A 19,203-nucleotide genomic window follows, 5' to 3' on the forward strand; every position below is an offset into this window, starting at 1 on the left:
ATCGTATTGCCAGTTTTGTCAAGATTTGAGTTCATACTTTTTCCGATACAGGAGCTTAAATCGTATAATGATAATAGTCTTATGTCCATTATTACTAATTTCCAAAATACAATATTTAAAAAAAGTCATATTGGAAATTTTCATAGCGCCTTAATTTTGGTCAGGTACAGCGTGTTATTGACAGTTGTACTATTAAACGAATCAGTTAAATTACTTTATTAAAAATTCAACAAATTAAATTGCTACTTTTATTTTATAAAAGTAAAGAATATATACCTACGTGTACTGAAAAAGAATACTATTTCCCTATTTAAAACTTTAAATTTTCTTTTCTGTAAATTCATAATATATATAATGGAGGGGTACGATTCTTTACCTCTAAGGTACAGAAATATGATTTGATTTTCCGTTCAAATAAATGGTATTTGAATTTTGAGGAAACTAGTGCTAGTTCACAATGAACTCGTAGAAACAATATCAACGATTCGTCGAACGTACCGTTGAATGAAATCATTGCAGTTGACAAAGAGTCAAAAACGTGACGTATTTGAGATGAATCAAGTTAAAACCTCACCACGTCGATGTCTCGCGGTCGAGTCAGTCAGGATTTTAAATTCGGTATAGTCATCGAATATCAATTCTACCAATTGCAATGAATCGGTTGTCATTCCGAACTATCGTATTGACCGCGACGTGAAAACCTGGCGTTTGCACAAACGCGAGATACGACATAGACATGACGTCGTACCATTTAATTGATCAACGTCATCGAGTTCTCGAGCGCAGCGGGATTATCTATTAATGCTCTGACGAACTGATGGTTAAGGAGAATCTCGTTTGCGTCAGGATAGCTCCCAGAGTAATCCGGTTAGAGATTTCGCTCGCACGCTATGGCAATTATCAATAACCATCAGTTGTGATCATTTTGTGATCTGTTGTGATCGATTTTGATCAGTTATGATCAATTCATGAGTGCACAAATTTGATTCACATTGTTTCTTGTAGATATTCGGAAGAATTGTATTTTTTGTTATACAAAATTAATTTTAATTTTTCAATTCTTGAATCCATTACTTCTTGAATTCATGAATATACTCGGATCTGTCTATATAAGCTTTAGATATGATAATTCAATCAAATTTAATAAAAAAGTTTTAAAACGCATTTTAAGAAAATTTCGCGATTGCATAAAACAAATATTATCAAACTTGAGACTTGAGTATACGTTCACGATCGTTTACGAAGCGAAAAGGAATATAATAAACGCTCAAAAAATGACAAAGCTAATTAAAATTCACGTTGGTGTTCAACAACTTGCAAGAAGCACGGTTTAATTACGAATAAATGTGCAAATTGCTTAATTATAGACTACATGCTGCTCATTTACATTGCACGTGTTTTGCTGCGTGCTTGCGATAATGATGTTAATTTTAAATTATTGTTATCATGGAATTATTTTTTAAGCATGTATAAATTAGAACTTTATTATAATTACATATTTTGCTGCTTAGCTTAACTGCGATATTTGCCAAGAAATACCGTGATGACGTTTATTATTAAAAATAAATTTTATAATTACACGTGGCAAACCGCATGAGTGTACAGCTAGATAGTTGGAAAGGACAGAGAAATGGCCGCGATAATGGGAATTGCGTCTGTTCATAGCCACAATAGCGTACCTGTTGCGGACAGTTCAGAAGCTCAAGGCGTAACCCCTTTATGGATTCCGTTTCTATAGATGAGATTTTCTCATTTCCTTGACCTTCTTTTTATTTCTCAGTCATTTCTCCAACTTAGTAAAATTTAGTTACTATTTCAGATTAATTTGACGAAATGTTAATAAATCGTCGCACGAATATTACATTATAATTTGTTGCATGACGTTTAAACAATGTCAACAATAAGATTCATGTATCTTGATATGTTTTCTTAATCAATTGAAATAAAATGCATATTATTCTTATTATTTTGCTTTTAACTAGAAATATATCTTTGTGAAACAAACCAACAGTTTTGAACTGTTTTGTATAAAATAAAATGAAAATGGCAATGATTTGATCGCGTATTCTCTCGTACGCTTTCTGTGATAAATCTGACACAAAAAATTCTTGCTCGAGACGCATGTAAATAATAATAATGACAATAGCTTTCATCTAATACGCTTGCGATGCATCAGTACGTAAACTCGTACTTTTTCTCGCTCATTTCCATTAAGTTTGCCTTCGTTTGCACGATTGCCGGTCCTCGATTCTTGAGGGTAGATTATTTTGAATGTTCAAATGAGAAAAAAGTTTTACGGAAATATTAACATTCGGACGGTGTGATATCTCCCTCGTGAAACGGCATTGTTGAATGCAAACGAGCGCTTGATAATTTGGAAACAAAATCTTCCAGCAACAGAGAGACACGAGATAAATCACAAAAAAGAAAGAATAATCCTGATGTCGGATAAGTTTGTTGTATTTCTGAATAAAAAAGTGTGAATAAAGCACGGTTTATTTTTATAAAATATAAGGACGCGTTTTATTTTACGGACGAGAGATCCGTAATTTAATTCATGTTTTATTAAACGTACTTTCAATAAAACTCACTCAGAATTGTTTATTTAAATGATGTTTATAAATGTTTACGAAATTTCATCTTTTTACAAGTACATGTCACATATTTTTTAAGAATCTTTGAATGTATGTACATACATACATGTGTGTAAATTTAAAAATCGTCACTTTTTTCTGCATTAAAAATGTATGCGATCTATCAAGATCCATTTTTATGACGACGTTATCAAACTGATAGATTACAGTTTTATACGGTTGTGCGTCGCAAAGTAGCAGTTTAAATACATCATCTCGAGATTAGAGACCGATTTCCTCGCGCGCAATTAAACCTCCGCGATAAGTCCATGTTTTTCCGCGTTATTCGTTGACGTCGTTTAATTATAATTATTGTCCAAGTGAAATAAATCGTCTCTCTACCTACTGCTGTTCTTGCGTGAATTAAGTATAACGATGTCACGCGCATATGGAGGCGACAAAGCGAGAGGCGTTTCGTTTTAAATTATAGTTTGCAGCAGGGCGACACGATAATTCATACTCTGGAAAACGTGACTTACGGATTAATTTGCATTGTTGCTGAGGTTTACACGCGAGCGTTGTCACTCATAGAGAATTTTTATATAGTAGTTTTGCGTGTCTATCGCAAACAATCGGGTCCTTTTTTTCTGTTGTTGAGACCATATGCACACTGCTCCCGAGTTACCGCTCGCTCCTGTTCCGCGATTTGCATTTTTCGAGCAACACCGAAAGCGTCCGTCTCTAACATTTACGTGCAATTGCGTTTTGTTTTAAACCGTGTTAAACCGCGAAGATCGAAAATAAGCTTGTTATATTGTTATACATTATACCGCTTTTGAGGTTAATCATGGATCTGCATCAGCTTTGAAATCGTACACTCTTTGGTTATTAATACATTATCATTAATGCTTTATGTTGAACAACGACGGATTATTAGATCCCATTTAATTATTTGATTCATATTTATTTGAAAGATAGCAAAGTATTGATATACTTCAGAATTGTCAGATTTTTAATCATTCTTTCTAGTTTTATGTGTGTGATATAAAATTATTTGAACCAGCACGCATATCAAACTTTCAGTCAAACTTAATTTTTCTGGACTAAATACCAATTTTATCTAATAGATATAAATATCCTATACACGATGTATGAGCGTAACAAATAACATTCATCAATAGCTTTTTGAATAACCATGATACCGACATTTTTGCGTTGCCTCAATTTCGAAATTCAAATAAATAAAACATAAATATATATTTTTTTTGCGACGGCATTGATATTTAGGAGATTCGGTGTAAAATCCGCCATATCGTGTATCAAATACTGCATTCAGACCCCCTGCTTTTGTAACAGTGCTCGTCCTATTATTTCATGCGCATATTCTCGATCAAACAACCCTGACAATATTCGCCAAAACTGCCACAGCAAACGTCCCCATTTCTCGTGATTAAATCAAAACAGATTCCTGTCGCGTTTATATATAGTGAACCTGTTGAGCGTTAAATCGTTAATTCCAGACATCGTTATTTCTCACACACAGTGCTTTATTCGTTACTGTGTTCCGCAAAAATATTTAGCCGCCGCGCAATGGTCAGATGACACCTGCAAATTGTTTGTCGTATCGATTGTTATGTATAAAAATAATCTCTTACGACCTTTCATGCAAGATTAATCGGTAAAAATACAGCTTTACATAAAATTCATTGATTTTCTTTCAGTTATATACCTTTTATATATACGTCTTCAACTAATACCTTTTAATTGAATCTACCAAAATAGAGGTGTTTTGAAAATGATTAAAAAGTAAGCTTCTGCTATCTATTTATATTATAGCCTTGAAATTTTGTTCAGATTCATTAATTATTATTCACTTATAACTTAGAAATCGTGGACGCCTGACATAGTGTTGGGCAGAGATTGATCAATTTCTATTTAGGAACTTTCGTGTTCCTAAATTTTTTGTTTATATAGGAACTTTCACCTCGCACGAATTTGCTTTTATGAAGTTTATCAGATATGGAGACGTGCGTCAAGCGGGAGACCAAGATAACGAGGGGTTTTTGATCGACACGTATGTACGTATTCGGGTATGCGGGGCGCGAGCGAAGCCGAGCGGTTTACAAACGGACTTGCAAAATACGGCTAGACATGTCCGTTTGCGTTAACGCGTCTCTATAATATATTGAGCCGGTTGCGGCTCGCGGCGCGAGCGAGCCGATCGATTGTGCCGAATATCGGCGCGCCTTCGGGTTGCGAGCACAGCTGCGTCCGTGGTGTCCTGTGATTCGCACGAAAAGCTATTATCCGCGGATAGATGTGTGCAAATGTCGGCGACTGCAATTTGGATTCGTGCGCGGCGGCGACAGGTCTTTCGCACGCGCTACGCCGTCACTATTTATATGGGACGTTCAAACCTATAACGGTTCTTCATATTTGCGGTTTTCGTTGAATGTCTGTTTGTTGAGTTCCACTGTGCTTTAAAAAAATAGAAACAACTTTGCGGAGGAAATACGCGAGTTTTATTCTTGTCCAATTTTTTTCTCCCAATACTGATTCGATTTTCACTTTGAAATTTGAACGGGCAAAGGAACGATATATAACTTTTAAGATAGTGCTTTATACCGGTCGCATCTTTCTATTTTATTAAATTATAAATATCAAACAAAGCCAAATATATATATGATCGCATTTAATAACTCCAATTAATTTGATAATTTACAAGACTTTTTAATCGCTCAATTTCTGATTAATTCAATTGTAGAAACAATATTGTGCATGTAAATGCGGATATCATATGTGTTTATCCTCCGCGAGATATTTCCTCGTCATCATTCGGAAAAGCTGTCATTGCGAAATTGCGGCCTGGAATTACAATTGTACTCGCAACCGGTTATGTCCGTGTATTACGTATCATCGCGCTTAATGGCTTTCCCTTCGAATTGCACGAATCGCGAAGTAGGATTGTTATTGCGCTTTCTGTGCGATTACAATAGATTAACTTGTTGATAATACCGTGATTAGGTGTTGTTCGATGCGCAAAGACAAAACGATGTATAAATGGTATCATATATAGGGAGACATATATTTGTCAAGTTAGCTCGCGATCGACAAAAGCTTTGTCTTTACGAATCATATAAGTGTGTGATATAACAAGCAATTAAATTGCACAATTCGGTTTTAACATTTTTTTTTATTAAGCGGTATCCATAATTAATGTAGAGAATCTAAGCCGATTTTTAGTACTTTTTGAATTTAAAAAAAAACCTAAATTTAAGAAAGTTATAGCTTGCTAAAGTTTCTTTGATGACGGCAACTTCAAAGGGTATGACGTCACAGCACATTTTCGTGTGCTATATTTTCTTCAATTTTGAAGATATTGCAAAAATTCAAAAAGTTTACAAAAAAGTATGCTATGATCTATCAGACCGTTTAATAAAAAAAATTTATGTTAAAACCGAATTATACAATTCGTAAAAACAAACGCATCTACTAAAATAAGTAAAAAAATTAAAATAGGTAAAAAATTTAAGATCTGTCTTAGAAAGCATTCGTAAGTTATGTTATTAAATATATATAATGATAAAAATTATATAATGATAAAATGTTATTAAATATACCTAATGATAAAAATTGAAAAATTCTATAATATTTTACGCAATAAATAATCGAATGAGCTTCAATTGAAATTATAGTTATCTATTACGAGACAAAATTAAATAGAATTTAAACGTATAAATAATATATAGTGATATATATGTTGTGATTATGTATAAGTGATTATGTAAGTATTATTAATTATATAATGATTGCCGCGTAAAACGCGGCAGTGTTGAAAATCACGAAACAGTTAGGTATTTTGTGGAGTACAGGATTTTATTTAAGTTAAATTTTGACTCAATGCGTTGATTATTGCCTGATTTATATCGATGAATGATCGAACATATCATCTTAAATTTCAATTCGCTTATGAAATAAAATCTTAAAAATTGCTTGTATATCTATTTTTAGTTAATAATACGAGCAGACACACGTGTAATTATATATAATTCGCAGTTTTACGATATTGAACGAATTACATGACGAAACTAGAACCACTGGACCCGCGCCCGTAAATTCACTATGACCTAAATATGACTATGGTGTGGTCGTCACGTCGGGAATTTCGTGTTATTAAATAAATGCATTAATTGTTCTAAATATTAGCACGTATTAATATTTGATTACGGTATAACGATGCAAAATTCGCGAGGCTGACGAATATTGTATTATATTATAAATAGTATAGAAAATGAACCACGAATGGGTTAAATTATTATTATTGCAGAAACATTTGCGAAAAAACTCATTCTCGGTCTAATTATTACTAATGTATAACTTTGTTAAAAAAAATCTATATAATTTTTCAAATTGATTAATAATTGATTTAATTAGAAAACTGTCAAACATTAAGAATCCTCTATGGTAGTTTTTGTTGTTGAAATTCCGATTGTCCCGAAAAATCTCTTGGAATGCGTTCTAATTTATTATGTTCACAAAAACATAACCGATAAATTTCTTCGGTAACCCTTGCCGCGTCTCTGCGTCATAACGGATAAACGGCGAGAACTCGGACGCATATTATATAGGAAACGAAGCGTCTGAATGCGCAACGAATAATTAAACGTCAATCGCACGCCTATACTCGTCGAGCGCAGGCTTAGAGCCGTTGCTGCCTTTATCTCTCTCATCTCCGCTCATTTACCTGGTTATTTACCTAACGCATATGCTGTGTACGTCGTAGCAGTATAGCTATTACATAACGGTTGATATAACTGTAAGCCGTCACCCATTTAGAGCAACGCGGTTGTGGCTGCATCGACAACCTCCGAGTGATGCGGAGGCACCACATTGACAAATGCATTGTATAATACGATACGAGATCGGATGATACGAGATTGCTGTAACGATAATAAGTTGAAACGATGTTATATATAGTAATATAATGATATATTATTAAAACTTGTCGGAATCTACATCCGTTATCCTTTCCTTTTTAATCAAAAGCGCATGATGCACGATATGTAATCACGGATTTTTTTGAATTCTCAGAATAAATTTCATATATGTGGGTGTACGTAGATAGAAAGAAAAATACATAATTCATTGAAAATGTAAATGTGAGCGATATACGTGGAACGTCACAGTGAAATAGGCACAAAGATAAAAGACCGTGGTGTAAAGTGACAATGGACGAGGAGGGTAAACACAACGCGTATATAAGTGAGAGAGAATAGCCGAAGAGGAAGCGGCGCGTGAAAGGATGACAAAGAGAGATGGAGTTGCGCGGAGAGTGGTAAAAGATTAATGGTGTCGCAGCCCCGGTTACTGATTAACTCGGATCCTATCAAAGTACCTCGCGATTCGTTAATCTCTCGTTTACCATCACGCCAGGCTTGCCGAACCTGTTGCACTCCTTCAGCGATTATTCTGCGTAATACCGTCGTCTTTCCCAGAAATATTATTGTTCTTATTAAAATTAGTTAGCTATTGTTAGAGAGAACTCTTGATCTTTCGCTCTACTGCAAGCAAGTCCCCCTTGACATTTAAATTATGTATCACGTCATGTAATACATCTCGCTCTCTTGAAATTTTTATTGAATTCCTTATAAATAGTTTCTCTTTTATTTGAATTTCTTCTCAACAGTATCGATAATATATAAAGGTGAAATGATGATACTATTATAAGGATATAAGATTGAAAAATATATATATTAACGGATAATATAAATAGATAAAAAAATTATTCCTAATGTAATGAAAGATATACTGAGAGAGAGAGACAGCATTAATTTCTAATCAGAATAAAAATATAAATTATATAATAAAATCAAATAAACAAGTTAAGTATTTTTCATTTCAAAAAGGCACATTTCAAAAAATCTTTGTAATTCGTATTAGTAAATTCTTCTAACATCAATAAAAGTTTTTTAAAAGTACCGATTGTGTGTGACAAATGTAAAAGAAAATAATGCGATTTATTTGAAACGTTAACGCTTGCACATTGTACTGATGCGTCAATAATGTCAGGAATTTCAATATAACTCGTATAGTTACAACGAAAAGTCGATATTCAAGACTGCAGAGATGGCATAAAGCATTATTATCATTGTTTGCGCGATAATAAATATGAGCGATATAAATCAGCAATATATCAGTTGGGGAACTGTGACCGATCGATAGAAGTTTGACTGTAGAGCGAATTCAGAGACACTTCTCGAATCTCAAGTTTCAAGCACATCGAAGGTACTTCAATCAGTAGTAATTAGTATCATCTAATTTATACTCACTTCTGTGTCCTTTGTCCATAACCGGATCTCTCCTCAGCTTTACCCTCCTCTTCGGATTCATCCGTGGAGCTGAAAGATGCAAAATATATGACAACTTTAAAAAACTCAGTATCAATAATTTCAATTAACTCTAATTAATCGTCAGTTCTCGTATTTCTGTGCTTTAAGGACATTTAAAAGAAGTAAATCAAAAGTAAATCAGAAAATATAAATAAAGTTCAACACTTTAAAACTTTTCGGGGAAGATAAATTTATCAATATAAGGCTGACTTCACAGAAATCAAAACAGCTGTATATATACATATATATATATATATATATATATATATAATTTATAGATTTAATTTAAAAAGATAATTCGCGCGTGCGTGAAATATAGAAAAAGTGTGCAGAGAAAACCAACATATTTTTTCTATAATTTAAAATTGAAATATAAATTGAATGCTCACGGCTCGGTAAAATTAACACTTGGGATATTTCCGTAAAATATAAAGTATAAAACGAATAAAGAGCAGGATAGTCATAAAACTATAGGCATGATTTCAGCAAACATATATGCTGCTTGAGTTAGTTTATAGTTTATAACATGACAGATTGAAAGAGAAATGAAATTTCTCCTAACGCTGTCAATCATCGTTTCGGATTGCAGCAATATGTGAAACGACTGATAGATATTACGCCCACGTAATATCTATCAATCGTTTCACGTACGCCGATAAAAATTGCTTGGTATTTTTGCAAGGAAAACAAGCTTAACTGAAGTTATTGCATTTTATGCGGGAGTGGAAAACTCGACGCTTAACACACCCGCCAATGGCGAGCTATAAAAGGACCGCGAAACGAGACGAATTGAATTACGGTCGAGATTTTCGAACAATTTCTTTTTTATAATGCGCCCCGGCGATTTCTGCTCGATGTAGCGTAAAGGCGATTTTGGCACAACCCGCGATTACATCCCTTCTACACGTTCAAGCCCGACATATCACGACAATCGCTTCGGAAAGTTGATGATCCGCGAGCAAATTCGAGATGAAACCTATCGATGTGACGAAGTGAAAGCGATAAGTTTTTAAATGTGTGAAACATAGATAGATTTGTTGAAAGGACAGAAGCAGTGAGAAGAAAGTAATATTTGTTACATTGTATACAGTGATTCACAAAACTGATCACACAAATCATATCATTGTTCTTTTTCAAAAATTTATAAACGAAGATATTTGTAGCACGATCATAAATATTTGTTTGCTTATATGTTATGTTGATTTTGAAAGATCGTTTTCATCGGTTTCCATTTTTTAATTAATTAATTATAAATAATTGTTGTGTAGAAAGTTTTTAATTTATATTTATTTTCTACTTAAGAATCTATTTAAGATTATTCTGTATATCTCTCTGTATGTACAGAATGAAATAGAAAAATATATATCTATACATTATCTTCGTTTACTTAATTTTATCAAAAGGTATAATATAATTATCGCGTTAGGTATAATATAATAAAATCTAATTTATTCGGACTAACACAAATGCATAAAAAATTAATATTTAAAAAATTGGTCATATATTTTTTAAATTATATAGCTTTTATGTGTATGTATTAAAAAATACATGCACAAATCAGAAATTAATAAGTTTACAGTTTATATTTCTGTTTCCAAATTATATTCTGAGCTATAAGAAACATGATTTCTATACAAAGCATATAAATAAATAAAAATTTATATTATACGAAACATTATCAAGCTGTGTGTTGTAGAGAATTCCCTTAAGATATAATTTCCTTCTATTGTAATTTAAATAATTGACACTTCGTCAAATAATCTGCTTCGTGGACTACTTATCGTTCTCATGACTATAAAACTTCTATTGTTTTTTGATATTTTGGGTTAAATATTATCATTATCGTCATCCAAAAGCTATTGTTTAATATAGCAAACGGACATTAAATTCTTTCGCATATAATTGCACCTATTTTCGAATAAATAGTAATTTCTAAAATAAATGTTTCTGTTAATGCTTCGGGTGAACTTGTCGCAACACGAGTGATAGACTTTAAAATAAACTTTATGCTACGAATTATACATATGCAGGCTTTAAGTTACTTTTAAACTGGGGTCCCACGGCATGTGGTCCGTCACGACACGTGTCTTACTTATGCCTGTCAACAAATCGGCTCACGAATTAGCAAGCAACGAACTATAACAAGCCGCAAAGGTCCCATGGCGCGTTTAGCTCGTCTAGTTTAGACTCATATAGGCTTGTAGTCTTCAGCTCATCAGTTTGAAATGGATAGCCAACGAGAAAAGATCGTGGTCTGTGCAGCAATAATACATCTCTTTTCTTTTTTAATTATTTAATTAAAACATTTAATATTGTTTCCATTTTTTTCCAAGAATCGCTTATAGCATTCTTATGTCTTTATGAGAAAGAATGCTTCAAGTTCCACAATAATTCTTCTTTCTTGTGCGTGCTTCTAAAAATTAAAGGTTTTCTCATTTAACCACTCTCCATGAGTTAACATACGAGTTAACAATTAAATCACGTTTTTGGTTTTTATGGATTTCATCTCCACAGCTTCATTTTTAATCTTAACGTTCTCGAGATTATTTGGTGAGTTTTTTTTAATTGTTTTGTATTTTCAATTTTTAATTTTTATGTGTCAGGTTTATCCTGATTACAGATCATCAAGTAATAAATTTTAATGTCAACTTTTTTATCCACATGACTTTTTGACCACGCTATGAAGTGCTGACTTAACAAACGTTAAAAACTTTTATTTATCATTAGACACCGCTAAAAATGGCTCAAAGCGCGTGTTTACCAGACCCGGATCTCCGTTTTACGTTTTAATATATATATAGTTATAATTGTAACTAAATATTTGTGACTACTTACACAACAACAATCGCGTTATTCTTTCATTGCTCATTTTTACTCCACTTTAATTATCGAGAGTCCTATTCTTATTCTGCCATCATAATTTGAATCACGTTTGCTTAGACGCATATAACATATATTTTTCGACAAGCCTACGCAAGTTTGACGAATCGAGCGGATCAACGACACGCTATCGGTGTGTGGTCAATGGCTCAATAAGTTTGACTCCGATAATATTTAACCCAAAATGTCAGAGAGCAATAGAAATTTTACAATCATGAGAACGATAGAAATAGTCCACGAAGCAGATCATTTAACGAAGTTTAAATTACAATGAAAGGAAATAAAAATTTCATATCCTAAAGAAGATTTCTCTATTTATCGACTCTCAAACGCGGAACGACGAGCCACGAATCGCGAGTCGCGAGCATTAGCAACCTATCCCGGTCCTACGACGCCATGGCTCGGGATGATTTAGTGTAATTTGCCAAGGTCAAGCCTCTCCGCGTCGTGGGACCCCGATCCCAGCTTGATAATATAGCATATCCTGATGCTTCAAAAGAATAACATATTATATGTATTGGTGTGTTATACACACGCGAAGCAAGAGATAAACGAGCGATGATACATGGGAAGGAAGCACTTTCACAGTCGGTTTATAAACATCACGGAGTGAACACGATTTCATAATAGAGGCGACAAATCATGGGGTTACTTAATAGACTGATCGCTGTTTTGGCTATCAAGATACTATTTTTAAAAGTGAACGCAATTTTACTTGTTGACGACCCTTCGTCGTTCCAGTTGGAACTGAAGAAAGACGACGCTGTAGAGACATTCAATAATTCAATAAGGTGCAAAGAAAGGTCAGGTGGTTTATATTTATTATTATACTCTATTTACATATCACGTATCAATTTCTAAGGTAATTTTTTCGAAATACCTTGCAAATTACGCGTTTATATTAATTTTGCTAATTTTATTACAGTCGAAACGTATCACGATTAGTTCACAATTATACGGAAACATATAGATATAAACCAGAACATGCTATGCCTGGGGCACCTTTTAAGTTGATGAAAGAGGTAATCAAGCTGATAAAAAAAAAAGTAACGCGATGATATTCGATAAAGAAATAAAGAAGAAATAAGAGAGAAAACAATTTTCGTATAAATTAGCAATCTTTTCGTTTCATTTTTATTTTGCAAACGAATTATCAATCTCTTGTTTGCTTATGCTACAACTATAATCGGCTAATTTGCCAATTACGCGCGAGTATTACAGTTTCATACGGAGTTGACATGTTGCGAAGGCTACGTGCAATCCGGTGCAATGTGCGTACCGCGTTGCCCGCAATCGTGCCAAAATGGTACTTGCAAGGAGCCGGACGTGTGCATCTGCAACACAGGATACCGCATGTCGAGCAACGACTCGTGCGTGTCGGCGTGCACAAACGATTGCGTCAACGGTACCTGTGTCGATCCTGGGGTTTGCATTTGCAACGAGGGCTATTGGTTGGACTCGGACGGATTCACCTGCCGACCCGTTTGCCCCGCGCAATGCGAGGAGAATCACGGATACTGCACTGAGCCGAACGTGTGCACGTGTCGTCCCAATAATTACAGGAAACACAAGAGATTCGGCCACGTCTTTAAGTTCATGTGCGAGCCCATTTGCGATCCTGAGTGCAAGAACGGTCTTTGTATCGCTCCTAACGTCTGCATGTGCGCGGACGGCTACGAGAAGGACGAGGACGATTCATTTATCTGCAACGCCATTTGCGACGAGCCGTGCGTTTTTGGGAAGTGCGCATAGTGCCGGAAATAAACTGGTGCCTATGCAAACCCGGTTACAAACACGCGAACGCAACCGTTTGCGAACCGGACTGCAGCGAGCCTTGCAAAATGGGCACGTGCGTGGCGCCGCAAACATGCAGCTGCAATGAAGGTTACAGACAAAGTAACAACTCCAAACATATATGTGAGCCGATCTGCGAAAATGATATGTGCGGTAGCGGCATATGCGTCGTGCCCGCAACATGCTTACATGAAAATCAAACTGTCCAATACATCTGTCGTTTTATCTAACTCGACTCAAAGCAAATCGATCTGCACGATACCTTGTGGACCCAACGGAGAATGTACATCGCCCAATGAATGCACTTGCTTCGAAGGGTATCGCTCACACGCACAGTCAATTATAACAGAGCTGTATGAAAAATTTTCGAAAATACCGTTTCCCGAATTGGCAAGTATATCTGCACAATAAGATATAAATGTTATTATTAATATTCATTATCGCCAGAACTTTCGACAAAATATCTAAGAGCCACTCACCGCGCGAAAGGAAGGTTTTAATCTTCTAAAAAGTTTTTTCTTAATTTTTTGTTGTCACGTCTCTTTTTTTCAAACACGTTTGTCACACGGCACAGGATCAATTTGACCCAATCAATTTTTAAGCAGCTGCTGTTCATCAAAAACTAACAGTTCAAGTGGATCGCAAAAAATTCTAGAATAAAGTTTAAACATTGTAGAATGTATTCTCATTATAAAAAATTAATTTTTTGAATGGCATCGTGTTCAAAAAATTCTTAAAAACGTAAATTTTGAAAAAAAATCATAACTTTTATTTTTCAATGTTTTTTGAATAGTACTCTTAAGATGTTTTTTTAATAAAAAAAATTATTATTTGGAGTCACATATTGACCCCGGGTGACAACCGAGAGTTAATCATAACAAAATCATAATTTTTTATAAACATTTTTTTATTATTATTAGTAAAAAGATGTTTTAATTAAATTATGACAAACATATACATTTAACATAAGTCATGATTATTACCTAAATAATCCTTAAAAACAGTGCTCGACAGGATTAATGTGTCTTTAAACTTTAACTCCGAAATTACGCACAAAGTTAAAAAAAAAATTTTTATTAACTTTACTTGAGACTTGAGACCTTATTCTGAAAGCCTGAAAATTCCTTTTAAAAATTGAGCTTGTGTTTCCGTTGCCGAATTATCGCGTATTTGAAACAAACTTTTTTCATCGTTGAGAATAAACCTACGGTATCAGTACCTAATATCCAAGTAATACATATGACGGAAAGATTGCACAATCAAATTATATCGTATTTTATCGATTCGAAGTAGTCGTTTGATTTGGAGGAGTGTGTTATTTTTAAATGATTTTTTAAATTACAACTAATAAAAAATTTTTCATTTTAACTCATTTGATTATCGACTGTCAAACAACTAGTCTGAGATCTGCCAACCGGTTTGCGATTTCATCTGCTGGAATGGCAAGTGCACCGCGCCAAACGTATGCACCTGCGATCCGGATCGCACTATCCCGCGGAGTGGCCGGAAGATGATAAACCTCTAAACAAGATCATGAGACACCGCTTTCGGTACTGTCGAATGAAACACTTTTCAACACTCTTCCAAGACCCCTCGTGGCATCCTTGCAACGCTCTCTCGTGCGGAGTAGGACGTGTGACGAGTCCGGCATTTGCGTTTGCAACGATGGTTACAGGAGGGACACGGCCGGTGCTTGCATACCCATCTGCGATCGAGGGTGCTTAGACGGTATGTGCACAGCGCCGAATCGCTGCGTGTGTCGCGACGGCTACGCGCTGCATATAGCAATCGAGAGAACGATGAACCAAGCGTCTGCAAGCCGATTTGCGAAAGGGGCTGCCAGAATGGCCGTTGCGTCGCCCCGAATGAGTGCATTTGTGACTATGGTTTCATATCGAACAACGATCATCACTCGAGACCGGAGTGCATCTCTATAATAGGTGTGCTCGCAACTGCAGCGGACACGGCGACTGTACCAGTGTCATTTGGATCGATCTGGACGATCGCGACCAAGAGCCACGATCGCGCCACGAGTCCAGATGCAGTTGCCACTCCGGATGGACGGGAGAGGATTGCGATCAACCGGCCAAGTGCGTCATAACGATGGCTTACAATGAAGCCAAGAAGAGGTGAATACTATACTGACCCGCCGATTTCCCGTTCGTGCATGGCCTCGCAAAGAGCGCCCGCCATTCAATAACTGACTAGACGAATCTTATAATTCGTAAATATCGTTGCAGAGTCTTGCTTCATTTTGCAAATAGCGAAATCAGGCGAGCTTACGAAGGTGCACCGCATTGTTATCAATGCGACAATTTTTTGAACAACAATACAGTGTGCTATGTGATGCAAAATTATGAACGCAATTTGACTGTCAGCTGTTTTCTTAATACAGAGGTATTTGCAACTTAGAAATAAATTAGATCTTTTTTCAGTTACGACATAAGTTTTTGTAATTATGCATGAAAGTTTATAATCAATGTTCTTTTAAACTCTTTTCGATTATTGCGTAATCGCTTTCAAATTGTCAAAGAATTTTAACAGTTTAGGAAAGAATTATTTTCAATTTCTTTTAGAATAACTTTTGTGTTTGTTGTTAGTTATATAGATTGTTTATAATATCGATGACAATATATCGATAAAAGGGGTTGGACATGGAGTGTGTTACATAAACTTTTCTAAATAATTGTCAGAAATTATACCAAATATTTATACTTGCAAAACATCAGAGTCTGTTTTTATAAATTGATTAAAAATACTTCTAATTTATTTTATAAAAACAAACATCTATATAGAAACATAAATCTAGAAACTAGCTTCAAAAAGTTTGCTTGTAAAGAAAAATACACACTGATAAATATAATGCGAAACTATAATGTTAAGGAGAAATGTGATTTTTTAGATAATTCTGTCTATCATAAAAGACATTTAAATTTGTTAGTTTTATCTCTATTGCTTTTTATTTTGCAGATTTTCCTTGTTACGCGATGTCTCGTTCAAACGCCTTGAGTAATGTTACCGTAATAGTTTGGCCTTTCGTGATTCTCGCTATATTATTAGTTATAGGTCTGATAGTGGCAGCATATTTCATGTATCGCAAATGTCAAAAGAAGAAATTGGTTACAGGTATTCTTTGAAATGTGTTAATAACATAATTCACAATAGTTTTACGTTTTAACAAAAACGTAACTAAAAGACAGTTACGACATCGTATTTTGAGCTGTATGCATAAAGCAATAACAAAGTGATGACAAATTATTTAACGTGAAGAATAAGACAAACGCTCGCAGCTTGCGCGATATCAAATCGCTTTTACGACACTTAAATAAAGGGCTTTATAATTAATATTTTATTGTATTCTAAGCGACAACGAGATAACTATCTTGAAATATTTGATTCCAGCAGGTACATCGACAAACATTTTTGTGCGAGAATCTCTCGCTACCGAGATTTTGTTGCCTGACATCTAACTTTAAAGGAGACATCAGTACGAAGACTGCAGTTAAGAAAAATAGACTGCAGTAGTTGTGATAATGATGATAAATAGCACAGTTGTTGTATAGTAATGATGTACTAGATCATATTTTATTGTTCCTTGACGAGAATATAAAATTTATAAAATGTGTAGATAATTGAACAATCTTTTTGCGCGTGTTACAATTAAATTTTCCTTAAATGTCTGTAAGTTTTAATTATTATTCTTTATATTTATACACACGAAAACGACGATTAAGGAATTTTCTAACGTAATTGCAATACGCGTAAACAGATTGTTTAATTGCATGCACTTTCCAAGTCGGTCCAACTTTAAATGAAAAACGTCGTACAACACGCAATTCTACGCGAATTTCATTAGTAGCTTGGTTGCAACGAGCTTGAATGTCATGTGATTATTTAGCATGGAAAATGTTCAATTATCTTTCCGTTGCGCTTTTCACTTTTTCGCGCGCTGGATTATCACGGTATATTTGTTGTTAGTGAATAAATTTTTTAACTGCCATATATATTAAATAAGTAGAATGCGAGACTATAATTTTTTAAGGTTAGAAAATCTCACAGCGAAGTTTTGCTAGGGTAAGAAGCAAGAATTCGTTGCTTAATTAATATGATATTTAGTAGTTTTCTAATATTTAGCCAGCATTTTTATATATGATTAATATATCAATCTCGCACAACGATCCGAAACGTGACGAAAACATACAATAAACTCGACCACAATGCAATCTAAATTTTAAACCGTTTTGGAAAGCAAATTTCCCAATTAAATTATGAAATGTTTTTATTCTATGTTAAAAAATACTAAATAATCAGGAATTCGAATTCTTTCGTATTCACATTTATACATACTTTTATCACGCGTCCTTGTGAATTCCCTTTAATTCACAAGATATCGCATAATTAAGAGACCCTGTTTCTCCTCAAGAGACATAAATCAATTACGTGACCCACTAACGATTTCAACAAACGACTACGTGCAAACTGCGTTATCCGCCATTGCAGCGGCGAGCTTGTACATAGTAAAATTACATACAATCACTTTAGCATGAAAGGTACATGTTATCTTCGCACCTCTGCTTCGCTCTCTGCTCTTTTCCTCTCTCTCTCTCTCTCTCTCTCTCTCTCTCTCTCTCTCTCTTCTTCCTTCCTTTTCTCTTTCTCCCTCTCCCTCTCTCTCTTTCTACCCTCTCACGTTTCTCGCTTCATCTCGCTCCATGCGCAGTTTGTTGCATCGCAGTTTATCGGCGGGATAGACGATGGCGTAATCTGCCTTCCGATCGACAAGCCGTTAATGAACACGTGGACACAGATCGCGATTCCCACGTAGCTCTTGCATGGCGTGTCAGATCGCGATAACTGCCGCGACTGCAATCGATATTGCGCGCGGACCTAACGCGGGCGAGTTGCCTGCCGGGCGAGAAAAATGAAACGGTCCGTTTTTGCAGCCGTAACTCGGTGACCCGCACGGTGAAGAGGAAAATACGCGTCGAGTGGTCTTGCAATAATATCTTCGGCAAACCGTAAGCGTTGGAAACGATCCAAGTGCTTCTTGCGCCCTTTCAAGGCGTTCGTTGTCGGCCGTCAATTCCTTATAATCGTGATATGAAATGATGGTACCGCGGTATGAAATATAATTCCTTTTATTTCCCGTGTTATTTCGTGTCGTCAAATAATGATTGTAAAATGGCCTCAAAACTTTGCAGATGTTAAATAATATTTGAGTGTTATAGATAAGTTATTACACTTTTAATATTTCTTGAGGATTTTTATTATATATGTAGGTGTATATATATATATATATATATATATATATATATATGTTGGTCCAGAGGTATGTTCCGGGACTGTTTACGTTTTTTGAAATGTACAGTCCTGGAATATAACGCATATACATATATGTAATCAGATTCAAAAAACTGTCCCGAAAATTGCCGTAGGACATCAATTTTTTCCAGGACAGTCCTGGAAACTGCCAAATGTCCCGGAATATACCGATATCAAAAATAAAAGTCCCGGAACATACTTTCAGACTTATATAGGTATATATATATGCGTGAGAAGGGAAACAC

The 19,203-nt window shown here is 34.9% G+C and overlaps 1 protein-coding gene and 1 pseudogene across 8 annotated transcripts in view; one reads left to right on the forward strand and one right to left on the reverse strand.

Annotated features, from left to right (window-relative positions):
- The window catches only part of Fife (regulating synaptic membrane exocytosis protein fife), a 164,736-nt gene that overhangs the window by 52,774 nt on the left and 92,759 nt on the right, over positions 1-19,203 (reverse strand). For all 7 annotated transcript variants that reach the window (XR_013257272.1, XM_077408267.1, XM_077408270.1 and 4 more), the window contains one exon: positions 8,903-8,971. Coding sequence is in view for 6 of the 7 variants with exons in the window: in XM_077408267.1 (XP_077264393.1) it covers positions 8,903-8,971 (69 nt within the window). In the remaining variant the exon portion in view is untranslated. The remainder of the gene's footprint in view (positions 1-8,902; positions 8,972-19,203) is intronic.
- Positions 13,056-16,070, forward strand: LOC143898859 (uncharacterized; annotated as a pseudogene). Its single transcript, XR_013257313.1, has 3 exons — positions 13,056-13,839; positions 15,036-15,765; positions 15,877-16,070. The product of XR_013257313.1 is annotated as an uncharacterized LOC143898859 (transcript).

The sequence above is a fragment of the Temnothorax americanus genome, unplaced genomic scaffold (genome assembly GCF_048541705.1).
Source record: "Temnothorax americanus isolate GAGA-0224 unplaced genomic scaffold, ASM4854170v1 Scaffold24, whole genome shotgun sequence".
Lineage (NCBI taxonomy): Eukaryota > Metazoa > Arthropoda > Insecta > Hymenoptera > Formicidae > Temnothorax > Temnothorax americanus.